Source organism: Aquarana catesbeiana, linkage group LG06 (genome assembly GCF_042186555.1).
Source record: "Aquarana catesbeiana isolate 2022-GZ linkage group LG06, ASM4218655v1, whole genome shotgun sequence".
Taxonomy (NCBI): Eukaryota; Metazoa; Chordata; class Amphibia; order Anura; family Ranidae; genus Aquarana; species Aquarana catesbeiana.
The window spans coordinates 66862539-66889929 of record NC_133329.1 but is presented as its reverse complement, the minus strand read 5'-3'; the positions used below and the strand labels follow the sequence as shown (position 1 = coordinate 66889929).

The 27391-nt window shown below is 45.3% G+C and overlaps 1 protein-coding gene across 1 annotated transcript in view; it reads right to left on the bottom strand.

Moving 5' to 3' along the window:
* Nucleotides 1–27391, bottom strand: part of LOC141148577 (uncharacterized) — a 129530-nt gene that overhangs the window by 28749 nt on the left and 73390 nt on the right. Inside the window, exon 7 of the mRNA XM_073636139.1 lies at nt 22289–22630. Coding sequence (XP_073492240.1) covers nt 22289–22630 — 342 coding nt within the window. The remainder of the gene's footprint in view (nt 1–22288; nt 22631–27391) is intronic.

Here is a 27391-nt window from a genome sequence, read left to right as displayed (position 1 = left end):
CCCTCCCCCTTAGAAACTGTTAAATTGATTACGACCTACTCTGTACATCACAGTATACTCCGGAATATCTTAACGAAACACTGGCACCTATTGACCGACCATCATGTATTAATCAAATACATTAGACACACACCGGAAGTGGTTTTCCGTAGAGCACGGTCACTACGTGACCAACTAACTGCCAGTCATTATAATCCTACTAGACCCACTAGGGGTGGTCCCAACGGCACCTTCCAATGCGGAGATTGTCCTAGGTGCCCTTGGATCTTCGAAAGTAGAACTGTGGTCTTGCCTAACGGCGAGATTCTGGTCCCACGGACCTTCGCCGATTGCAGTACGAAAGGGGTAGTTTACCTTATGAACTGCGCCTGCAAAGCCTTCTACGTGGGCAAAACAATTAGGGAACTGAAGCAGAGAATTGGGGACCACTTGTATGACTCAGAAAATGGCAGATTAACCACCATCGGCCGACATATCGGCCTTCATCATAGATTTGACAATTCCGTGGTTAAATTCCTAGTATTGGAGGTGGTCAAACCCAATCCCAGGGGTGGCGATTGGGATCGCTCAATACTACCGAGAGAATCCCTGTGGATTGAGCGGCTCAACGCCACTATTCCCCCTGGCCTTAATGAATCGGTGTCCTATAGGGCCTTCCTATGAGGTCCCTATATGGTCTTAGTACCTCTTCTCTCCTCCCCCCTCCCCCCCCCTCTTTCCCCTCCCCCTCCTCTTCCCCCTCCCCCTCCTTTCCCCCCCCATGTCTTCCTTCCCCCCCTTCCTTCTCCCTCTTCCCCCCCTCCCCCTTCTTCTCTCTCCCCCCCTTCCCCCCCCCCTTTTTCCCCACCTCCCCCCTTCTTTCCCTTCCCTTCCCTCCCCCCCTTCCCCCCCCCTTTCCCCCCCCTTCTTTCTTCCCCCCTTTCCCCCCCCCCTCCCCCACCCCTTGCCCCTTGCACTTGGGTCCTAACATGCCCTATGATGCCTTTTCACTATAGGTGAACGCCTATGGTCTGTTGTTACTGACTGCCCATTGTCTAGATATATATCACATTTTGCTCAATTGTTTATATGTATGTTTACTCCCATTGAATTGTTTGTTGATTTGTTTGCTGTACAAGGATGCGCTCTTTCTCCCCCCCGTCAGGTTCCTGTGGCTTCGCCTTGCCCCGAGCCTTCTTTCTGCGGCGGACACATGCCCGCCCTGGCAGCCTCACAGCTGCTTGCGTCTCCATGCCTGGGAACTCGATTCCCTTTGACAGGAGCGTGCGCTTGCGCAGTAGCAGCCGACACTGCACCTGCGCAGTGCGGGCGAGCAGACCCGGTGACGTCAGGGACCGCCCTTGATGCCGTCCCTGACTTCCGGGTTGGGGTGCTCTTATAGCGGCCAGCCATGGCCGCTATTTGAGCCTACAGCCCCTGGATGCTGATCAACTGAGGACCACTGCTTTGGGTAAGTGTTGCGGCCCCCCACCCCCCCGCCGTTTTTCCTCTTCCCCTTTCCCTCCCTCCTTGCCTGCCTATAGGCAGTTTCCCTTTCAGCCTATGTTTTGTGCTGATTGGCTGTCCTTTTGTGCTGTGTCTGCAGTGTGTCCCCTTGTACCTGCCCATGTTGTTGTCCCAGCGCTGACTACATGCCTTGCTACTTTGATTTATTGTCCTGTGACGTGAGCCTTGGCTAGCTGGCTCCAGTGACCGGTGAGTCAATCTTCACGTGACTCTATTACCATGTTTGTTGCAGCTGTCATTGTGGCTCCTTCGAGTGCATACCAAGCACTCCAGCTTACCTGGGGGGACCCTGTTCACTGCCCAATAACAACCAGTGGCCTCATTCCATCCACTACACGATCATCTGCATTTGGTCCTCATTCAAGTTCATGCGCATTTCTATGCATTTTAGGGGTGAGTGCCAGTTTCATATCTATGTGTGCAACTTCTCTTCACCTTCCTCCCACACACCTTACCCGTGGGGTTTCCTCTTACCCATCTTACTGTCCCCCCTCTTCCCCTTCCCTCCTCCCCCTTTCCCCTCCCCTCTCCCCCCCCCTCCTTCCCTCTTCCTCCCCCTTCCCGGTTTTCCTCCCCCCCTTTCCCCCCCCCTTTTTCCCCCCTTCTCCCCCCCCCCTTTTTCCCCCCCCTCCCTTCCCCTCCCCCCCCCCTTGTTCCCCCCTCCCCCCCTCTCTCCCCCCCTCCCTTCCCCTCCTTCCCCCCCCTTCCCCCCTTTCTCCCCCCCCTCCCTCCCCCCTTCCCTCCCCTCCCCTCCCCCCCCTTCCTTTCCCCCCCCCTTCCCCCCCCCCTTTTTTCCCCCCCTTTTTCCTCTTTCCCTTTCCCCTTCTCCCCCCTTCCCCCCCCCCTTTTTCCCCCCCTTCCCCCCCCCTTTCCCCCCCCCTTCCCCCCCCACTTTCCTATACTCACACTCCCGTGGGCTTCTCCTTACTTGCACACTGTCTGATTTTTAAAAACACATCACTGGCACCCCCCCCATTCTACTCCTCCCTTTGATTGATTCCTCATTCATTTACTCTACCTCATTATACAATTTATCAATCCAGGGTCTGTATAGTCATCCCCTGTGTTCGCCGCGGGGGGAATCACTTGGGGTCATGCGTACCCACAGGCAACCATAGAACGGGTGAGCCCATCCTTTTTTTATCTATATTGTACATTATATAATGTATTATTTAATGTTTTTGCTGCTTTCTTATGTTTTTGTATAATCTTTGTATGATTGTATTTACTACAATTATTATATGTTGCACCACAGATATTGTTCTCCTGAGGAAGCGGTAAAACCGCGAAACCGGTCGAGAATCCAAGCTCTATTTGTGTCTACCTCACTACAAGCTGTAATTTATTTGGTTGTATGCATTACTCCCATTTCCAATTGCAACTGTATGTGCTATTGTACCAATCTTTTAATCATGTTTTCTATTAAAATGGAATTTTTATACTTTATTACTATTTGTGTCACTATTACCTTTCATCATTAATATTGATTACACCTGGTACCGGAATAGTCCCCCCGTTTCCCCCCCCCCCCCTCTTTAGGGGTTATTGCCTTTAGTGCATGCGGTATTGAGATACTGGTCGACAGTGGCAGCTACCTGCGACCTCTCCCTACCTCATGCCTCTTGCCTTTGTTTCCTATTTCTAGTTCTGCCATCAAATATCTGTGTGCTAATTATACCATTTTTGTTTTACATAGGGGAGAAAAGACTCGGAGGACACCCCTCATCTGAGGAGACCACAGACCCCCCACCTCTGGAAGAAGGGGAACTTACACCAACACAAGAAGAGCAGGAGGAAGAAGAAGACGTGGTGGAGATTGGCACCACAACAGGTGAGTGTCTGCGACCACAGGCTCAGGTAAGAGATGGATGGTGGCAGATTTTTGATACCTGTTTTTGTTTTCTTTATCTCTTTTTAGGTGATCGTGATGTGAGGGATCCAGAACGTTTTACATCAGAAAGTGCCCAGATCCTGATCGGGGGGATCATGGGGTGTAATCTCGAATTGCACAACATACAGCAAAAAATCAATGATGTTATTAAAAAAAATAACAACATCATTGATGTTTTGGGGCGAATTTAAAACCCCACAAAATATATTTTTGGGATTGTGGTCCAATCTTTTAAATCTTTTTGCAATGTTTTGAAAAACCAAATTTGGAAGATGCACACAGTGTGCCAACATGTGCTATCTGCCATCACGGGAGATCAATGGACGCGTTTTGGGGGTGCAACCCCTTCCTCAATTATAAAGTAGCATTGAGGAAGGGCTTGCTCCCCCAAAACACGTCCCTTGATCCCCCCTGATGGCAGATAGCACATGTTGACATTTGTAAATTGGTGTGCATCTTCCAAATTTGGCTTTTCCAGGGGTGATTTCCCCCCATCTGAACGCTATATCAAAAACAGTTCCTAAATACTCATGTCTGATATAGCCTTCAGGTTTTACCTAATGTGAACTTTGTAAGTTCAAGTTTTTGGGCTTTCTTGTTGGTTTTACACAGGCCTGTTTTATCTGAAATGGACATTTCGATTTTTGATAATGCTACTGCAAAAATTGTTATACAACAAACATGTTGGTTTGTTTTAAAAACCTTTGGTAAATGCGCATGTGATTGTGCAGGTATAAAAAAGTTGGTTACTCAAGAATGTGTGGATTATTGTCTCAACACTACAACACTTTTGGGGTGATATAATTGCTGTTTTATGCAAAAATGGGGGTTATTTCCTAAGGGCAAATCCTCTTTGCACTACAAGTGCAGTTTCAGTGCAGTTGCAAGTGCACTTGTAGTGAAATGTGTTTTTGCATTTAGGAAATAACAGCCAACAGTGCTTTGTATAAGGTTACACAATCACGCCATTTTCTGCACTTAAAACATTTATGTCAGGGTCAGCTAAAACAAACACAAGCAGTAAATGTCCACAAAGAATTTCTTTTTTTTTTTTTTATTATAAAAAGGCTTCACATATTGTCTGGCATATTGATAGCCCCCCTACCCGCAAAGAACTCCAGGTAGCGTAACCGGACATCACGAGCACTCAGGGAGGGCAAGCCAGGACGGCCACTTTCAAGCGCCGTCAGTGTGGTTTGATGTAGGATTCCGGCCTCAGGCCCAACTGAGCCAGCATAGTTGGCCGAATGTTTCCTTAAAAAGTTATGGAGAACACAGCACGCCAGTATAATATGGTTCAGTTTATACTCCGCCATATGGATGGGTGTCAGAAATAGTCGGAACCGGCTGGCCAGGATTCCAAATGTGTTCTCCACCACTCTTCGGGCTCTGGCCAGCCGGTAATTAAAAACCCTCTGTTCCGGGGTGAGGGTCCTCATTGGGAATGGCCGCATCAGGTGGTCCCCCAGCTCAAACGCTTCATCAGCAACGAACACGAATGGGAGTCCTTCCACATTGTCCTCTGGAGCTGGCAAGTCCAAGCTGCCATTCTGGAGACGCCTGTAGAACTCCGTCTGGGTGATGACTCCACCATCGGACATCCAGCCATTCTTCCCCACGTCCACATACAAGAAGTCGTAATTAGCCGACACCACCGCCAACATCACTATACTATTAAACCCCTTGTAATTATAATAGTACGACCCCGAGTTGGGTGGTGGAAGGATGTGGACGTGTTTCCCATCAATTGCCCCTCCGCAGTTAGGAAAGTCCCACCGCTGGGCAAAGTGGGAGGCCACAGTCTGCCATTCCTGTGGCGTGGAAGGAAACTGTTGAGGAAAAAACAATAAACATTACTATTTTTACTCTGAAACATGGCAAGCAGATTAGACACAAACATTCTGGGGCAACCTCCAGATAGCATTTATTAAGGGGAATTTAACAACGCCAAAGTATAAGGTACACCTATCATATCCCCCCCCCTCTCATGGGCCATTTCTAACATTATAGGGGGTGTGTGGAAATCTTGGACAGGTAACCCTCTTCACTTCATTGAGAGGTGAATGCCTAAATAATGGGTATTACTTGGAACAGACCCTCCTTAGTTACACTATTGGCAGCCCACTGGAAAGGTAAGAAGTGTCATAATACAAAGATATAAATACACATTGTACACATTTGAGGACATTTGGACATTCTGCTATTACCTGTCAAGATAATTATAAGATACAAGAACTTTAAACAGTACCATTGAAAAGTATACAGGCAGGCCCTTGCATTACATGCTTTGGGGAATTCATCCATAAATCTGACCAGTAAAGAGATGGGTATAGTGTGTATGGGTTTGGCAAAGTCAGCAGATAGAGGATTGAGGATAGATAGAGAATTGGGATCAGCTGACTTAGCAGTTGGAGGGAGGGAGGGTTACTAAAAATTATTTGGGGACACCACAAAAAAAGCCTCTGGCACTCTGCCTGAATTTAAATCAAAAATAACATTACCAAACATTTTAGGGGGTGTTTGGGGTAAAGCACTACTATGGAGCAGATAAAATACATTGTTAAGTGACTACATGAGGTGAATATAGGCCAGGAGACACCATGCTGGGGAGGTTATTGAAGGGCAAATATGTATGAAGGACCTAAAATAATAATTACCTAAAAATCCAGCATGCATGAGGAGAAAGGGGGCATTCACAGCATATTACAATTATGGGAATTAGGGAATGAGGAAAGAAATACAATATATTATCAAACATTCAATACAATAAAATGTGATATTAAAGGATAAAAATCTTACCTTCATATACTCCTTCTGAAGGACCTGGATGATGGCAGAACAGGTCTCTGGGATAATGATCCCCAGAGCCTGGGGGGAGATGCCTGTCGAGAACTTAAGGTCCGGCAGGCTTCTCCCTGTGGCCAAATACCGCAAGGTAGCGACCAACCTCTGCTCCGGAGTGATGGCTTGCCTCATGCAGGTATCCTGCCTGCTGATATAGGGGGTCAGCGAAGCCAACAGACGGTGAAACACGGGGTCCGTCATCCGGAGAAAGTTCCTGAAATCATCAGGATTATTCTCACGGATCTCACGGAGCAAAGGCATATGAGAGAACTGGTCATGCTGGAGCAACCAATTCTTGGTCCATGAACTCCTCCCCACCCTGTTCATGGACTGGACTTGTTTCAAAGTCAGGACCCCAACACCAAGCCCCCGCACAGCACGAACTCTACGAGGAGTACACATACGAAACATGGCTAGAAAACGGTCGGCTGCTCAGAACGAAGTAACAGAACGCACTGAAGAACAGCAAGGCCTGTGAAGAGCGACCTGAAAAACAGTAACGAACGAACAAGAATACAATGACTACCTAAAGTCACGCGGAACTTGCTTGCACGCACTGAAGAGCAGATACAAACCCACAAGCACAAACTGAGCGGCAGAAAACGATCTGAAAGCTACGAGTCTGAAAAAGCGTGAATCGTCTCTCACCAAACTTTTACTAACACGAGATTAGCAAAAGGAGCCCAAAGGGTGCCGCGCTTGGTTCTGAACCGGCCTTTTCTAGTCTCATCGTACGTGGTGTACGTGACCGCGTGGTTGGCGATCAGAAATTCCGACAACTTTGTGCGACCGTGTGTACGCAAAACAAGTTTGAGCCAACATCCGTCGGAGAAAATCCTAGGATTTTGTTGTCGGAATGTCCGAACAAAGTCCGACCGTGTGTACGCCCTATTAGACTTTTTTTTGCGATCCAGCGGAAGAGTGAAGAAAATGCTGTATGCCCAGGTGCGTACATTATCTGAAGGAATAAGACTAAGTTCTTTAGCAGCTCTTTACGGGGTGCACTACATATATATCTATTTTTAATGAGGCCAAGAGATAAGGAGCTGCGACACTAGAGAACTGATTGAGCAGGAGGGAGTCAACTGATACTCTGCCTTTAGTAGTAAATCGGGTTGCTAATGTTAGATGACCCACTCACCAACTAAACTGGAGTTGAAATAGTCTTGCAATGAAAGGGGGGCCCCCTTGCAGGTCGCTTTCAAGGTGATGCTTGCAGTAGAAGCACTGTAATGGACAGTTCAGTGGGTCTGGAGAATATCCAATTTTTTTGGATTGTAGGTGAGAACAGTGGAGATGATGAATACAGCAACCTCCCGGTGACTGCACCAGTTATGAAATTATACAGGTACACCCTGAATCCTGGTAACTCCAGCCTCTGCACAGGGACAGCACACCGCAACAGTCTGCACAGTATGACTGCCACTGCACCAGAGCAGGGGCTTTTCCTGGGCGGAGAATATATCGGCTTACCATTGATTTGTAGCACAAAGCAGTGGTTTAATGACATGGCTGTCACCTAGGACTACACCTCCCAATATCCCAGGCACTTGGTAACAAAGTCTTTGGGCTTACAGTACTGGGCGCTCCCTCTAGTGGCGGGAAGAGATTTTAACAGCAATAAAACTTATGGAGGGATAGGTCCAACTAAATATGTTCTAACGTAAAGCATGTCTGGCTCCAGGCTACACATACAAAAAGATAAAATAGGGTGCACCAGCCTAGTGCATTTAGCATGACACCATATATTAAGTATAAAAAATCAATGATTATACTCACAAATGGACAGTCACAAGATCACAAATATCATAGGAAGATACAACCAGAACATCTGTACATGCACCCAAAAAGACTGAGAGGACACCACAAGGGCCCACAGATACGGAAGCATTTTGAGGGCGCCCCCTCTTCTTTAGAGTTTAATGTCTGCTTCATACTATGTGTTCTTATATACCATTGTGTATCAAAGAAATGACCCAACCTTAATTAGCGGGGACTGTGTTAGGGAGGTACTACAGTCATTGGCTCATGGGACTGGTCATTGAAAACTGTCAATCAAAATGCAAATATAATGAATCCATCACAGCCAACTCTCTAACATTCATTGAATTGCATATCCCACAAACTATCAAAAAATTATATAATTCACCATACATGTCCCAATGTAATAAGTATAACATGCTCCTGTAAATCCTCAGCAATAATGGCACCAACTGTAAAATCAAATACTGTAATATAAAATAGCTATAATGCTCTAATAGACCCCATAAGCGATCAGTGGAATGCAGGTTACCCTATGTCCAGTGTATAAACACACAGGGACCAAAGCGGGGAATCCCTTTGTATTTACTGACAGATATACTTTAAGAGTTGCATTATGTGAAATGCACATCAAGTCCAGCTCTGGTAATGCTACTTGGCTATGTGCTCCAGCCGATACTTCCGCTTGTCTCATCTCTACTGTACAGTGGGTGGATGCTGGTTCAGCCTGTGTCATAAAGGGTATAGACCCCAAATTGCAGTATGAATTACTACTGGAAATACCATAGCTCTAATTATATGGCACTTTGTCGGTAGAGTAACTTTAGTCCTTGTCCCCCCTCGATTGTGAAGGGTGACAAGGACTAAAGTTACCCTACCGACAAAGTGCCAAATAATCAAAGCTATGGTATTCCCAGTAGTAACCTATGGGTGTTAAAATTGGACCATAAGGAAGGCTGAACGCCAAAGAATTGATGCTTTAGAACTATGGTGTTGGAGAAGACTCTTGAAAGTCCCTTGGATGGCAAGAAGATCAAACCAGTCAATCTTGAAGGAAATCAACCCTGATTATTCACTGGAAGGACATATCCTGAAGCTGAAACTCAAATACTTTGGTCACCTAATGCGAAGAGAAGACTTATTGATAAAGACCCTGATGCTGGGAAACATGGTAGGAAAAAAGAGAAGAGGGCGACAGAAAACAAGATGGATAGATAGCATCATTGAAACAACGAACATGAAGAAGTTAAGCAAGCTCCGTAAGGCAGTGGAGGACAGAAAAACCTGGCATGCTATAGTCCATGAGGTCATGAAGAGTCAGACACGACTAAACAACTGAAGAAAAACAACAATGACTAAAGCCATGTTTATGAGCTAGGCATAGCCAAAGCTGAGAGCATCTTCCTACACTATTGGTCTATTGGTGCCACACTTGAGCACAGAGGATTGTTTGTTGTTGCGCTTGTGTTTTTTTGTTGCCTTTAGTTAACCCCCCCAACATCACGGCTTTGGGATGTCCCATCTGTTTTGAGTTGAAACCAGTGTCCTGTACTCAGTTGCGTAGCGTGGGGGGTGCAGGGGGTGCCGTGGCCCCAGGCGTGACATTTAGGGGGCGCCAGTATGTGTCACTACTGGCTGCCTCCTCCTAATTTCAAGTTCCTGTGTCCCCTGCGCTCCGGCCGCCATGTTAAGTGTCCGGCGCCCTGTGATTGGGCGTATGGGGGGTCATGTGAGGTGTAGGGCTGGCCTGTCCGCGATCGCTCCTATAGTCCCACCTACGCACATGACCCCCATACGCCCAATCACAGTGCGCTGGACACTGAACATGGCAGCAGCCAGAGCGGGGGAGGAGAGAAGCAAAAATGTGAGCCGCCGCTGTCTTCTCCTCCTCCTCTGGACCGATGCAGGTCAGGACAAGAAGGTGGGTGAGACTCCCTCGTGAGAGTCTTGTTACTGGCCCCGGGGGGGGGGAGAGAGAGACTGTAGGCAGGACAGTATAGTGTAGGCTGTGTAGTATAGTGGTCAGTAGAGTGTAATATAGTGGTCAGTATAGTGTAGTATAGTGGTCAGTATAGTGTAGTATTGTTGTCAGTATAGAGTAGTGTAGTGGACAGTATAGTGGTCAGTGTAGTGTAGTGGTCAGTCTAGTATAGTGGTCAGTGTAGTATAGTGGTCAGTGTAGTGTAGTATATTGGTCAATGTAGTATAATGGTCAGTACAGTGTAGTATAGTGGTCAGTGTAGTGTAGTATAGTGGTCAATGTAGTATAATGGTCAGTACAGTGTAGTATAGTGGACAGTGTAGTGTAGTATGGTGGTCAGTGTAGTGTAGTATGGTGGTCAGTGTAGTGGTCAGTATAGTGTAGTGGTCAGTGTAGTGGTTAGTGTAGTGGTCAGTACAGTGTAATGGTCAGTGTAGTGGTCAGTGTAGTGTAGTATGGTGGTCAGTGAAGTGGACAGTATAGTGTAGTGGTCAGTGTAGTGGTCAGTATAGTGTAGTGGTTAGTTTAGTGGACAGTATAGTGTAGTGGTCAGTGTAGTGGTTAGTGTAGTGGACAGTATAGTATAGTGGTCAGTATAGTGGTCAGTGTAGTGGACAGTTTAGTGTAGTGGTCAGTGTAGTGGTCAGTATAGTGTAGTATAGTGGACAGTGTAGTGTAGTATGGTGGTCAGTGTAGTGTAGTATGGTGATCAGTGTAGTGGTCAGTATAGTGTAGTGGTCAGTGTAGTGGTCAGTATAGTGTAGTGGTCAGTGTAGTGGTTAGTGTAGTGGTCAGTATAGTGTAGTGGTCAGTGTAGTGGACAGTATAGTGTAGTGGTCAGTGCAGTGGACAGTGTAGTGGACAGTATAGTGTAGTGGTAAGTGTAGTGGTTAGTGTAGTGGACAGTATAGTGTAGTGGTCAGTGTAGTGAACAGTTTAGCGTAGTGGTCAGTGTAGTCGTCAGTATAGTGTAGTATAGTAGACAGTGTAGTGTAGTATGATGGTCAGTGTAGTGTAGTATGGTGGTCAGTGTAGTGTAGTATGGTGGTCAGTGTAGTGGTCAGTATAGTGTAGTGGTCAGTATAGTGGTTAGTGTAGTGGACAATTTAGTGTAGTGGTCAGTGTAGTGGACAGTATAGTGGCCAGTGTAGTGGACAGTATAGTGTAGTGGTCAGTGTAGTGGACAGTATAGTGTAGTGGTCAGTGTAGTGGACAGTATAGTGTAGTGGTCAGTGTAGTGGACAGTATAGTGTAGTGGTCAGTCTAGTGGACAGTTTAGTATAGTGGACAGTATAGTGGTCAGTGTAGTGGTCAGTATAGTGTAGTGGTCAGTATAGTGTAGTGGTCAGTGTAGTGGTTAGTGTAGTGGACAGTATAGTGTAGTGGTCAGTGTAGTGGACAGTATAGTGGTCAGGTTAGTGGACAATATAGTGTAGTGGTTAGTGTAGTGGACAATATAGTGTAGTGGACAGTATAGTGTAGTGGTCAGTGTAGTGGACAGTATAGTGTAGTGGTCAGAGTAGTGGACAGTTTGGTGTAGTGGTCAGTATAGTATAGTGGTCAGCGTAGTATAGTGGATAATAAAATGGTCAGTGTAGTGGTCAATATAGTGGTCAGTATAGTGTAGTGGTCAGTGTAGTGGTCAGTGTAGTGAACAGTATAGTGGTCAGTATAGTCTAGTGGTCAGTATAGTTTAGTGGTCAGTATAGTGTAATGGTTAGTGTAGTGGACAGTATAGTGTAGTGGTCAGTGTAGTGGACAGTATAGTGGTCAGTGTAGTGGACAGTGTAGTGTAGTGGTCAGTGTAGTGGTCAGTGTAGTGTACAGTGTAGTGTAGTGGTCAGTGTAGTGTACAGTGTAGTGTAGTGGTCAGTGTAGTGTAGTGGACAGTATAGTATAGTGGTCAGTGTAGTGGACAGTGTAGGGGTCAGTGTAGTAGACAGTATAGTGTAGTGGTCAGTGTAGCGGACAGTTTAGTGTAGTGGACAGTATAGTGTAGTGGTCAGTGTAGTGGACAGTTTAGTGTAGTGGACAGTATAGTGTAGTGGTCAGTGTAGTGGACAGTTTAGTGTAGTGAACAGTATAGTGTAGTGGACAGTGTAGTGGACAGTGTAGTGGTCAGTGTAGTGTAGTGGGCAGTGTAGTGGACAGTATAGTGTAGTGATCAGTGTAGTGGACAGTTTAGTGTAGTGGTCAGTGTAGTGGACAGATTAGTGTAGTGGACAGTATAGTGTAGTGGTCAGTGTAGGGGACAGTTTAGTGTAGAGGACAGTATAGTATAGTGTTCAGTGTAGTGGACAGTTTAGTGTAGTGGACAGTATAGTGTAGTGGTCGGTGTAGTGGTCAGTTTAGTGTAGTGGTCAGTGTAGTAGACAGTATAGTATAGTGGACAGTATAGTGTAGTGGTCAGTGTAGTGGTCAGTGTAGTGTAGTGGACAGTGTAGTGGACAGTATAGTGTAGTGGCCAGTGTAGTGGACAGTTTAGTGTAGAGGACAGTATAGTATAGTGGTCAGTGTAGTGGACAGTTTAGTGTAGTGGACAGTATAGTGTAGTGGTCAGTGTAGTGGACAGTTTAGTGTAGTGGACAGTATAGTGGTCAGTCTTGTGGACAGTTTAGTGTAGTGGACAGTATAGTGTAGTGGTCAGTGTAGTGGACAGTTTAGTGTAGTGGAGAGTATAGTGTAGTGGTCAGTGTAGTGGACAGTATAGTATAATGGTCAGTGTAGTGTGTAATGGTCAGTAAAGGAATCAGGTTGTTCAGTGTTGAAATCAAGTAGGTTAGTGTAGTGCTCAGTATAGGAATCAGGTAGATCAGTACTATTGTATTTGAAGGAACTTGTGGAGTGCTAAAAGTCCGCAGGTTAGGGGGCGCAAATTACTTGCCTTGCCCCGGATGCTGACAACCCACGCTACGCCACTGACTGTACTGTATAGTAAGGACAATTTTATTTTTTTGTACCTGTAAAATCCCTTTCATGGAGTACTGTACAGGACACCTCACACTTCCCTCTGAGTTTTTTGGTCCTTCATTGCTTGCTACAAAACTAAATGAGGGAGTGTTGAAAGCTTTGAGTGGCATTGCCAGTGTCCAATCACCTGAAGGTGCAGCATATACTGTAACCCATATGTTATGATTTTAAAGACCTGTGTCCTGTACTGTACTCCAAATAAAGCATTTTACAGGTACGGTAAAAACACAATTTTTTTTCAGGTTGTAATGAATGTGCTGCTGTTGTATATACACCAAACAATAATGTAAATAAATAAAAAAAAATCAATTACACATCCAAATTATATGATGTCAGAATATTGTTGCACTGTCACTGACACCACACAGCTCAAAGACATCTCACAGCATGTAAATGAAGGGATTGGTGTTTTTCATGTCACCCTTGAAGCTGCATTAAAGAGTCAGTCCCTCTCCCTGCTGTAAAGATACCCAGCTCCCCATGCCTTTCTTTTGGACAGTCACATTGCTATTATTCTTGAAAATGGCCACAATTGATTCACAAGATGTGTCCCCAGAGGGGTTCAGTTTTAAGTTTGTGATTTTCAGACCTCATGATAGGATGATCCCCCTTGCAAATCAACCCCAGACATATTCACCCATAGCTCCCAACTTTCCCTGATTTCGAGGGACTGACCCTGATTTAGAACAAAGTCCCTCTGTCCCTCTTTCCTCCTTATTTGTCCCTCAGTTTGGTCTGATATATGTAGTTGTATATAAAATGCACTGTTTCCCAGCGCTAAACCTTTCATCCAAATTCTAAATTTCTGAATTTGTAAAATTTCAAAAACTAATATAAAGGAATAGTAGTGGTAAAAGAAAGCACTTGTGGGTTTACCTATTTTTTTTTTTTTTGTATAATTCTCCTTTAACCACTTCCTGCCTGCACTACAGCTGAAAGACAGCTACAGCATGGGCTTTATTTGCCACAAGGGCGTACTGTACATGGCACTGCGGGCAGCACTCTCTGTGATCACTAAATCCTTCGGACTCAGCTGATCACAGATCGGGGTAAAGGGCCAATCACAGCTGCCATTTAGCATGTGATCAGCTGTGTTCAATGACAGCTGATCAATGAAGTAAACAAGAGTTATCGGCTTTTCTTTCCTCACACTGACAGCATGAGGAGAGAAAAGAAGAGCCGATAACCAGCTTGTGTCAAAGGATAATGTACACTGATAATCAGGGCACTGATTATCAGTGCAGTTCGAACAGTGCCCACCAGTGCTACCAATCAGTGCCTCTCATCAGTGCCACCCATCATTGCTGCCTATCAATGCCACCTATCAGTGCCACCCATTAGTGCAGCCTCATCAGTGCCCATCCATGCAACCTGATGAGTGTCCATCAGTGCACATCAATGTAGCAGAAAAATTACCTGTTTGCATAATTTTTAAAAAACTATAAAAAATATGTTTGTTTTTTTCAAAATTTTCGGTCTTTCGTTTGTGTAGCAAAAAATAAAAAACCCAGTGGTGATTAAATACCACCAAAAGAAAGCTCTATTTGTGTGAAAAAAAAAAAAATCTCATATGGGTACAGTGTTGCATGACCGTGTAATTGTCATTCAAAGAGTGACAGCACTGAAAGCTGAAAATTGGCCTGGGCATGAAGGGGATGACAGTGCTCAGTAGGCAAGTGGTTAAGGGGCGTGGCAGGGTGTGTGTCCTATGCCTACATGCTTTTGTTAATAGGTGTCCCTCATTCCCATCTCAAAATGTTGGGAGGTATGAATTCACCCATCCCTACCAGGGATGTGAAGGGATGTTCAGAGGAATTGGGCCAGCACAAACAATAATTTGTTTCTCCTAGAAAATGGAAAATTGTATCAAATACTTACAGTAATTTTCCTTTCCTGGCGCCAAACCATGGCAGCATACCAGTGATAGGCTCCGCCTCTCTTCCACTCCCTCAGGACCAGTGAATAGCATAAATTAAAGGCCTAGTTAGGCCCCAAACCTTTTTTTGTAATTTGCTACATACCGAAACGTACAAGGGTGGGTCCATATGCTGCCATGGTTTGGCGTCAGGAAAGGAAAATTACGGTAAGTATTTGATACAATTTTCCATTTTCCTGATGCCACCATGGCAGCATACTAGTGATAAATAACTAGCTGACAGTGTGGGTTCTACTTGTCGAATCATATTTAAATTAGAATTGGACAGAAGATGGAACAGTCCTTCCTCCACAGTCCACTAATGACAAGCCCCCCGGATCTACTCCAGGTATCCTGGGGCGACCATGATACTTCCTTGCAGATGGAATCTATGGACGCCTTTGAATGGGGAGCCCATGAGACCAAAACGCTCTGGGAGAGTATGTATCCATTGCTGAAGGAGGTTCACGACCCCTCGCCCTATATGCACGACCAAGCCTACTAGAGTCCAGGAGGTTGCCTCTTTTACCTGATGAATTCCAGCTGGAAAGATAAAAGGCTTATTACATGATCTGAAAAGGGCAATTGTGGATAGGAACTCCTTTCAAGTTCTGGACACGTCCAATTTGTGTGACCCTTCTGAGTGATCCTCTGGGAAGTTAGGCAATGCCCAGATGACTTTTAGATGGAGGGCTGTCGCTAACCTTGATACAAGATGATCTACCGGACACAAGTCTACTCCTTCTGGAAAGAAAACAATATATCTTCCTGAAGCTCTCCGAGCTTGAATCTCAGACATCCTTCTGCTTGAAGATCTTGCGATAGATACTGCCTAGTAGGTAATGTCACAAACTGAACACTGTTCTGTTGGAGAAAATGGTCGAACTGATATGAAATCCACCAATACCGATAGATTCCACTGGGAAGGATCCTCTTTCAGGGTGGTCGAAACCTCCTGACTGTCTTCAAAATTTGTGCAAACAAAAGGATTTCCAACACATTTAAGCCTTGTTATTGCCAACTTAGTCGACACTTGCAATCTCAAGGAATTTAGGCTAAGGCTCGTGTCTAATCTGGTCTACAAGAAGCCCAGAACAGCTGTCATCAGAGGTGCAGTAGTATCAATACCCCGCCCTGCTGAGAAATAATGCAAACTTGTTCCAGATTTTGACATAGATGTTATTAGTAAAGTGCCTTCTCACACTCCAAAAGGTAGAGATCATCCTGGAGCAGGCTAGGTTCTCAAGCTTCCCCTATTAGTTGTCCTGTTTGCAGCCACGGTCTGCGTATGTGCAAAGGGGAATTGGCTTCTGTCTCATGAGATGAATGGCCACAAAAACTCAAGGCCCTCATTGTCAAAATGGAGGAATGGATATGACTACCATGTTCACTCTCGACAGCCTCAAGAGGAATCTCATTGCGAGAAATGTTGTTGAAAATCTTATAGGCTAGATTGCTAGATTCTAGATAGATCCATGGAGAAAATCAAGGCATTTGTCCCCTCTGCCTTGGGGTGCGGAACTGATTCAGACATCCTCCTAAGTTTGAAATTGCTGTGAGAAGCAATGTAGTCTGTCTGTTGTTGGCCCCACCTGTGGACCAGCTCATAGAAGACCTACAGTGTAGGGCCCACTCGTGCTCTGGAAAGTTTGCATGATGGTCAGTCTGTCTGTGTTGACATGGCTCCCCCACTACCACCCACCACTTCCACCGTGCATGCAGATACACCCACCACACGCCAAGATACTCAAAGTGGCTTAAGAGTTTTGAGTTCCCAGAGTTCCTCCTTACATCAGAGGACAGGGATCACAGCTGAAGAATCAGAGGACAGGGACCCCTAGCAGGTCACTTGGCAGAGCTCCTTTCCCATCCCAGCACTGTATACAGCTTCTCCCCCCCCACACTACACAGGACTGGAAGCACATTCCTTTACACACAGTCTGTCAGCCTTCACAGGGTGTATCTGGCTTTTATGTTGCCGTTCTGACCTGTAAAATTCTCTGGTCGAAATGGCGGTGTAGTTGCAGTAGGCAGATACACCCTGTGAAGATCGTGGCTGACTGGCTGTTTTGTAAAGGAATGTGATTGCAGCCCTACGGACTAGGAGCAGTATAGAGTGCCGTAATGGGAAAGGAGCTCAGCAGCCAGCTATAGCATCCAGGGTGGAGGGGGTGGTCAGAGGGCTTTGGGGTGGAGCGCAACTTAGATCTGGGGGGGCAAAGCCATGTGACACAAAATCTGGAGCCTGCAGCCCCTCAGAGGCCCCTTTAGGAGGTGTTAGGGGATTTGTTTTAGCAATTTCTGAAGGGGGTACGAAGAATCCCAGCTGGTGACTAGGAGTCACTGAGCGGTGTCTTACCTCACCAGTAACATCCGTCCCATTGTGGCTACAGGACAGCACTCTTCTCCTCTTAACTCGCTGAGCTCAGTTACCATTCCACGTTGGCAGCACACACACTTCCCCATCCTGAGCTGTTCTCACCCCATGCTCCTCTCCTTTCAGGAAATGGCTCACAGCTTCTCCCCAGCCAATGAGAACAGAGGGGTGTGGACTGTGGAAGGCAAAGTGGAAGCCCAGTATTGGAACGTGGCTGTGGGGCCATAGTAGAGATCGGAGCTGAAGTTTGTGGAGGATATGATAATAGGACAGGGAGGCTGCAGGGGCCCCCTGGAGCTAGGGGCAGGGTTGCGACTGTGACCCCTGCAACCCCTTATGCTACGCCCATGTTGCCACAAGTTCCTCCTTGGTGATGAATATAAGCAACTGATGCCATGTTATTCAACTGCAGAGAGACTGATCTTCCCCTGATTCTGTGTAGTAAGGCAAAAGGTACTAAAGAAGTTGCTAGGATTACTAGGGTATTTAAGACTACCCCACTTGGCTGGGAATCTCCCATTGGACTGAACCAACGGTTTCTCACAGTGTGCCTTCCAGGCTATCTTTGCCGAGATGAATAGTAATTTTTATCTAGTCTAAAGGTTCTAACGAGGTGACTTCATCAGATTCTACCTCTTCAGCCACCACCGTATACTCCTACTCATACTGAATAACAGTTCATAACTGTGCCAGACTCTGTTTCCTCTATTGTGCTAAGAATCCCAGCTTAAACTTTCAAAGTCAGAGCGCCCAAGGGATTATTGGTATGACGACATTGTGCTCCAAAGATTGAGGCACTGAGAAATGGTCAAACAAGTGGAGATTACTGTCTTCAGCATTCCTTCTTAGACTGCCACCGTTTTCTCTGATGGAAGCCGAACAGAGGAGTTGGCAGAGTACCTCCCGGCATACTAACTGATAAGTTAGAGAGTTAATAAAGCAGCCATATCCCCGCAGGGTGTTTATGAGAATCTCTTGGTGTGTCAGCAATTGTTTCAGACCTCTGGATAGAAGAATAATATTGTCCAGGTAGCGGCGCAACCGGAGAACTTGTTCTCTGAGTGGAGCTAACACTGCACTGAGAACCCTTAGGCCAAAAGACAGACTGTTAAACTGGAAATGCGTCTAGCCGATCGCAAGCTTACCAATTATGAAAGAAAGAAATATTTTGGGATGTTTAGAGCATTTTTTAAATAGCATTTTGTCATCTGGCTGCACTGGTTTAATGGACTTCATTTTAAAGATCTCTAAGGGGATAAAAAAGTTTAACGTCTTCAGATCTACAACTGGACTGGATTCTAGCCACCATCCCTTGCAAACTACAGACAGGGTTGAATTGAAGCCTGTATATTCTTTTTGTGAATGGAATCAGGATGAAAACCCCCCTAGGTCTGATATGCATGTATTATAGGAGCCCATCTGCCTAGAAGAATGGAACCTGCTGGGAGGAGGATCATTCCCTATCCCTTTGCTTTCCGTCTTGCGGGAGCAGGACGGACTTCCTGTCACTCCTGGTATGGCTGTGTTAAGTTTCCTACCAACACAGAGATTTCCTATTATAAGGTATCTTACACCAAACTTGCCTGAGAAAACAAATGCAGCCCAAAGTTTCAAACATCGTATCTACTGTAGGGAGGAATTAAAGCGATGCTATCCAATCTCTAACGAGGATAAAACCCGTATAGACAGATAAAGGAGATTTTCTCTCCGGACTTTGCTGTTCTGAAGAAAGGGTGAATATGACTTTACCCATACAATTGGCCTGCTTGACTATCTAGATACATAGTTCAATGGAGGGAAAACTGAAGCCAAGCAGTTGGGGTCCTTCCTCTGATGAAGAAGAGCTACTACTCTCTGCAGGCTGTCCACTCGCCAGAGTAGCGGAACTAAGTGGGTTAACGCCACCTGCTGAGGTGCCAGGATGCTCTTCTAGTGACAGGCAACTAGGAGGGGTCTGCCTGGCCGAGATATTTGAAATAAGTACAGCATAAAATCTCACGCCACCCTCTTCAATAACAATGATATTTGAGTATTACCTGTCAGCTGCGAACTCCTCCAGGCAGTCTTTATTCACCAGCCTATTGGGCATAGGTATTGCTCCACAGGTGCTGCAGGACTTTTGCTGGGATGGTAGCATTGCTCTAGGAAGAAGCGATAAGACATCATCCTTGGAACTTTCCCCTTGAATGGGAGCGGCCTTTAGGGCTATGTTCCTCCAAAGAACGTCCGCCTTCCATGGCTCTTATACTTACAGAGCATAAGCATGCGCATGCGGGGCTGAAAAAAATTCAAAGCAATCCGCAAAGGGAGGCACTATTTTCCTGAAACTTACCACATGATTGTCTCCCACCTTTGAATTTCAGGGTCTTTTATATAAATGGTGACTGACTCATTGTTTGAGGACAAAAAGGATGGCCAGCTGAAAAAAACAAGGATAACTGAAAAGGAAAATAGCATTAGAGAGCGAAAGGTTTAGAGATGAAAGAGAAAAATATACATTGGTAACAAAAAAAAATAAAAATGAAAAAGTGTTTCTTTTTTCTAACAATCCAGAGCCAGGCAAAGGAGGCTCTACCTGACTAAACCTCCAGGACCATTTGAGCCCCTTCAATTATCCCTGGAGATCTATAGATCTACCCTGTGACTCTGACCCTCATTATTAACAAGAGGGCAGCTTTTCCCAAAAGAAAAATATCGGTGGGTCCTCCCGTCAGCCAGTGTGCATGTGCAGACCGGCGCAGCCCGATGATGTCATCAAGAGCGCCTCCAGCACAGAGAAAACAGTCCAGCACAGGATAAAACAAGCAAAAGGGCAAACATAATCAAAAAATGGAGCCAAAGAAGGCACAGAAAAGGAAAAGATCAAGGTAAAAAAGGGGAAACATATAGGGAGACAGAAAAGAAAAAAAAAAAAAAGGGATAGGCAGCCCTGTGAGGGGCCAAAGGAGTAAAATGGATGAACTAGCTGGCCCCCCCAAGCCTCAGCACACAGACACTTACCTACTGGTAGATTTCGTTCCTAAAGAGAAAACACTGCAGGACCTACAGAAGGGGTTCCCAGGCTGTTTAGCGCAATTTAGCGGCCCAAGCGCTGGGAGAGACTCAACACAGCCGGATTCTACACGGAGGCAGAGGTAGGGACATAGTACTGCTTACTCTTCACTGGTGAGTGGAGGTATTAGGAAAAAAACAAGAATGGGGTGGGCCTAACTAGGCCTTTCATTTATGCTATTCACTGGTCCTGAAGGAGTGGAATTGAGGCGGAGCCTATCACTAGTATGCTGCCATGGTGGCGTCAGGAAAAGGAGAGGGCTGTGGTGTGCAAGGAGAGGACTTGGCTAGGGAACCAGCACATTACAAGTATGGTAAGTTACTACACGACAGCATTTAACCACTTCCGGACCGCCGTACGCTGATATACGTCCTAACTTTAAAGAGGAATATCGTTGTTGCTAGCTGCCATAACCCCGGTATCCTCTTCTTCGGCCGGCGGTCCGATACAAGATAATAGTGGTCTCTGAGGCGGATTCGCTGCAAGATCACTTTTATCAGTGGGAGAGGGCCCCCCCCCCGCTGCGCTCCGGTGTCCTACGCCTCTTACCGGAGCCGTTGGTAGCGGCGGAGGCGATCGGATCCTTCTTGGTGTTAGGTATGGAGACGAGTGAGGGGGAAGATGGCCCCCACCCGTCTCCATACCATTGTAGGGCGGAAGCGGTGTCAAAACGTCACTTCCGCCCACAGCTCTTAAAGGGCCATTTTTTTTTTTTTTATGACATTTTTTTTTATTGCATTTTTGTGTAAATATGAGATCAGAGGTATTTTTACCCCAGATCTCATATTTAAGAGGTCCTGTCATGCTTTTTTTCTATTACAAGGGATGTTTACATTCCTTTTGATAGGAATAAAAGTGACACAATTTTTTTTTAAAGAACAGTGTAAAAATAAAAAATAAAAAAGGTAAAATGAATAAGAAAAAAAAATGTTTAAACGCGCCCCGTCGCACCGAGCTTGCGTGCAGAAGCAAACGCATACGTGAGTAGCGCCACATATGAAAACGGTGTTCAAACCACACATGTGAGGTATCACTGCTATTTGTAGAGCGAGAGCAATAATTCTAGCCCTAGACCTCCTCTGTAACTCAAAACATGCAACCTGTAGAATTTTTTTAAACGTCGCCTATGGAGATTTTTAAGGGTAAAAGTTTGTCGCCATTCCACGAGCAGGCGCTATTTTGAAGCGGGACTGGTTGGGTATCAATTTACTCAGCGTAACATTATCTTTCACAATATAAAAAAAAATTGGGCTAACTTTACTGTTGTCTTATTTTTTAATTCAAAAAAGTGTATTTTTTTAAAAAAAAGTGCACTTGTAAGACCGCTGCGCAAATACGGTGTTTCAGAAAGTATTGCAACGACCACCATTTTATTCTCTAGGGTGTTAGAAAAAAATGTATAATGTTTGGGGGTTCTAAGTAATTTTCTAGCAAAAAAAACATGTTTTTATCTTGTAAACAACAAATCTCAAAAAGAGGCTCGGTCCTTAAGTGGTTAAAATTATTATTTTTCTGAGCTTTTACCCCAATTGTTTGTTGGTGACAGGGCCTCTTTAGGCCTCTTTCACACGGACTGTCCGTTTTTTAGGCGGACCTGAACGGACCCTCCATAGATCTCTATGGAGCGTCAGATGTCAGCGGTGACATGTCCGCTGACATCCAACCCGCTCCGATCCGAAAAAGTGTAACGGAGGAAAAACCTACTTTGCCATCCGTTTTCGGATTGGATCGGATCGGATCGGGTGACGATGGACTCTACGGTCCGTCATCATCCGATCCCCCATAGGGGAGAGCGGCGCTCTGACAGGTCCCTCGCTGCATAGTGTGCAGCGAGGGACCTGTCACCTTCCTGCTCAGCGGGGATCGGCGGAGCGATCCCCGCTGAGCAAGCGGGTGTTCACGGGGCGGATCATCACAGATCCGCCCCATGTGAAAGAGCCCTTAGGGAACCACTGTAATGTGAGATCTGTGCAAATAATACAAACACTCACCCTTTATAATAAGTCTTTTCGTTTTTCTCTCGATGGGTCTCTCCAGAGAGGGGTGATCCACCCTACAGATGTATTCCGCCCCCTGGTGGACACTCAGTGTGGGGGTGATGGTCAGACTGGCTGTACAGCTGTATGTGTTATCATCTCCTTTCCTGGAGGTTATTGTATTGCTAACCATATTATCAGTCTCCTCATATATCTCCTGATTCTTGTTTTTTATCAGCCATGTCACAGTGATATCATCTGGGAAATACTCAGAGATAGGACACTGAAGGGTGACCCATGTGTCATGAAATATGTTGGGTGTCTGTATCTCCTGCACCACAGGGTTCCATGGGTATTCTACAAAACAAAACATGTCCATCATCATTAGGGTTCAGTTTTCATCTCCCACATCTCCAAGAAGTAGTACTGTATATACAAAGCATGACAGCTCAGGAAGTTGACCTGCAGCAAGCATCTGGTTTTGGTGGACCTTCTAGCCCTGACCCAGACAAAGTCTTTATAAGTGGTCTGCTGCTCTTTCTGTTTCTGAAATTTCAGCTTTTTGACATTTCAACTTTTGTTTATATAAAGGCATGTGTGACCACATATAGATCTAAGTGCCATGAGAGCAACTATGATTCAAATGAATGTTAGTAGATGTGACCCAAATAGGATGTCATTTGGTTTGCTAAGACACTACAGTATGTATCATAAACAAGTACAATTTTTTAAATCGTTTTCCCCTTTTTTTTCATCCTCTTTGAATCACCATGCTGCTGATCTTCTGCAGCCTCTTTGTACTGTCTATCATATGATTGGGTAGGGAGCCATCTGTTGGTTATTTTCTGCAACTGCAGTCTATTACTGCAGTCTTCGTTTCAGAAACACGAAACAGTATTTGTTAAAAAAGTTTCACCCTCACATCTCTGCAGAAGCTCACTAGTGAAGGTCCTTTTCCCTTTAATGTACTTGTATGTTTATTTATCGTTTGGTAAAACTATGAGGCTCCATGCACATAAGTGTTTTTTTTTAAGCTCCTAGAACCCCTCATAATGGGCACAGCATGTGTACAGACCTGGGAACTCAGCACAGGGATGGTGGGAACCCCCTTATAATGGGCACAGGAGGTGTACAGACCCGGGAACTCGGCACAGGGATGGTGGGAACCTCTCATAAAGGGCACAGGGGGTGTACAGACCTGGGAACCCAGCTCGGTAATAATGGGAATAGTTAGGTTGGTTCAATAGTTTAGTTGAACTGCAGATCTACATTATCTGGGGTGAAGATTCAAACACAATTCTTTCTGAAAATAAGAAGGTTTGTATTTTCTTCATTTCGATTTTTTCCTGTTGTGGCATCTCCTTCCACTGTAATCAACCAGAAATAGATCCATGTGATCTCATATGACAGGAACAGTTTCTTAAGGTGCCCATTAGAGCTGCACGATTAATTGCGGATAAATCGTTATCACGATTCTCCGCCCCTGCGATCGCAACTCCGGATTTGTGCGATTCTGATCATCAAGCAATTTAAATGTTGTGAGCTGAAAAGCGCGCCGCGCCGCCGCGCACCGATCGATGTTGTCCCCGGGATGTTTCCCCGTTTCGGAGCAGAGGGGAAGCCGTGGGAGCCAGCGTGCTGACGTCACTCGGCAAAGAAGAATGTGATTGGTCGGTCGGGTAAGCAACGTTTCTTCTTCACAGAGGCCCTGTGGAACAAGCGTGACTGCACTGAGGAAATGTGAGCTGCATTACTTTTTTTCCTTTTAGAATCATCAAATGCTTAATCTTTCTCTCTTTCAATCAAGTCTCAATTAATCAATCTCTCAATTAATCAATCTCTCTGAATTAATCTCTCTCTGTCTCTCAATCACTCTCTCAATCAATCACTCTCAAATTGAGAGTGATTGATTGAGAGAGAGATTGATTAATTGAGAGATTGATTGAGAGAGAGATTGATTGAGAGGGAGAGAGATTGAGAGAGAGAGAGAGATTGATTGATTGAGAGTCTCAATCAATCAATTTCTCTCTCAATCAATCTCTCAATTAATCACTCTCAATTAATCAATCTCTCTGAGTTAATCTCTCTCTCAATCAATCGCTCTCAATCAATCTCTCTCTCTCTCAATCAGGAAAAAGAGGTCTCTGACAGGGAGTAGTACTAAGCAGAGGGTGTGCCACATCCCAAAAATCCAAAAAGACCAAAACATTCCCCTAGAGTAAGACTTTTGAGGCACTACCATCAATGATGCAATGTAAGTAAAAAATATATAATTTTATGACAAAATTCAAAAGTACAGCAAAAAATATATACAAAAATAAAAATCAAACACAAACAATATATACAATGGGATACATCAAAAAGCAAGGACATGTAATTTGGACACAACTGCATCACATTGAGAGGAAAACTAAAAGTGGAAATGTAATAAGTCTCACTGAACCGACACGTTTCGGGGAATCCTTCATCAGGGTTCATTAAGTGAGAATAACCTTCTAAGAAATTGCAAAATTAAAAAGAAACATTAACATCACACACAAAAAACAGATAACATCCCCCCCACATCCAGTGAAGGTATGTGTGAGAGTCATACTCACTTCCAAAAAACATGTGCTATAGAAGTATCCAAGGCATAAAATCAGCTTCACAACGGTCTCCCAGGGAAGTGAGTATGACTCTCACACATACCTTCACTGGATGTGGGGGGAATGTTATCTGTTTTTTGTGTGTGATGTTAATGTTTCTTTTTAATTTTGTAATTTCTTAGATGGTAACTAATATATATATTGTTTGTGTTTGATTTGTATTTTTGTATATATTTTTTGCTGTACTTTTGAATTTTGTAATAAAATTATATATTTTTTACTTACATTGCATCATTGATGGTAGTGCCTCAAAAGTCCCACTCTAGGGGAATGTTTTGGTCTCTCTCTCTCAATCAATGAATCAATCAATCAATCTCTCTCAATCAATTGCTCTGAATCAATCAATTGTTCTCAATCAATCGCTCTCAATCAATTTCTCAATCTCTCTCTGTCATGAAGCTTGGAATAGTGGCTGATTCATAATGCTGGGACAAATACTGTTAGGAGACGCTGATGTCAATTCCAGCCACCTGTCTGTTGCCTGCTAGAATGTGTATTTAAGTATGTATGTATGTATGTATGTATGTATGTATGTAAATAAGTCTACTATGGGATCTAAGGGTCATTAGATCCCCATTGTTGTTTGTGTTAGTTAACTCTGCTATTGTGTGAAGAAGAGTCTATGTTGATTGTGTTTTCTTAGCTACAAGATGGCCAGTCTGGCCTAAAGGTTATGTCTGAGTCATCTAGGCTGTCTAAAGGGATTAGTTAATTAGCCCATGTTAATTAGGTTTCTGGTCACAGGTGTATGTTCAGAGTAATATGATCCGGAGGTATCCACCTCCTCTTTTAGCGTATAAAAGAGCCTGTATTTTGCAATAAAGGAGATTCCTGGTTGAACTTACATACAGCCTGCCTGGTGTTTGTTCTGAGTTATCACAACTGGGTTAGAACGGCACATAGCTGTAGTTCTAATCCTGGAGCATTGGATGACCGAGCAATCAGATGTTGCAATCTGCAATCTGATTCTATAGCAGCAGAGGAGTGTCGGGAGAGTGGAACCGAGAGAGCAAGGGGCTCGTTACATTGGTTTGCAGCGGTGGGATTTGCTCTCCAGTTACTGGGACACTCCAAACCACCACAGTGAATGGCCAGCTATGCAGCCTGCAGGAGAGCCACGCTGAAAGACTTACTTGAGAGCCGTTGAGGGACCGGTGGGACAAAGAACAAGGCCACCCTGATCAGTGAGCTAGCCAAGATGGATCAGAGGGATGGTGATGCGGGACCCCGGTCAGTTGAAGACTTGTTTCAGCAACGAGTTCGAGAGCGGTTGGCATTATATGGTGCTAACCCATCAGAGACCACCATACAGAATGCCATTAGAGACATCCAGCTGCAGGATGAGTGACAAGAGAGAGAACTAGAGCGGCAACATGAGCGGAGAATGGCGGAAATACAGCAATCGAAGACAACACCTAAAGATACAGCGTCTTTCCGTAAGTTGCCCTTTCGGGCGTTCAAACTATTTAAGGAAGGAGAGGAGGAAATTGAAGCGTTCCTGCAGGACTTTGAGAGACTATGCCAGATACATAATGTACTGTACCAAGATTGGGTTGCCTTACTGGCGAGTAATTTGACTGGCAGAGCAGCCGATGCGTATCGGGCCCTGGAGGATGAGAACGCTAAGGATTATGACCGGGTAAAAGAAGCTCTGCTAGCTTGATTTGCCATTACACCTGAAGTCAGTCGGAGTAAGTTTAGAGAATCCCGGAAACAAGCAAACATAACATACGTGGAGTGGGCACATAGTCTGCAGCGGAACCTTAAGGGCTGGTTCCAGGGAAGCCACGCTCATACCATAGAGGACATCACCCAGCTAGTACTCTTAGAACAGTTCTTTAACCACACCCCTCCGGTAGTACGGGATTTGGTGCGAGATAAGCGACCACAGACTGTACAGCAAGCGGCTACTTTGGCTGATGAATATCTGGACTCTCGAAGGTCAGGCGAAAGCGAGCGCTATCCACTATCTCAGCCCAGTTTACCAGCCTCTAACCCAACTTCAGTACCTCAGTGGTCTGCCTCTAGACCCCCAACCCGACCCAACCCTCCTAACGGACCTAAGTGCTATAGCTGTAACCAAACCGGTCATCTGCAGCGATATTGTCCTACCCAATCCACGAGGTACTGAGAGACTGCTCATCCATCCAGACCAGTGGCTGATTGCTTCCAGAACGAGCCCAACCATTGAGATGTTCAGGAAGAGTTTGGCGAACTTTTTGAGGCTGATCCCGTCCACGTTGCTGCCGGAGATAATCGGCAGCACCATCGTAAGGCAGTATGGGTTAATGGACAGCCAGCCCAGGGACTCCGCGATTCTGGGGCTACGATTACCCTCATCCAGCCTCACATGATTCCCCAGTCGGCCCGGACCAGCCAGGCTGTTGCAGTCATTGTAGCAGGGGGCCAGGTGCTACATTTATCCACCGCCCAAGTCCTCTTGGATTGGGGCTCAGGGGAGCGACAAGTGCGA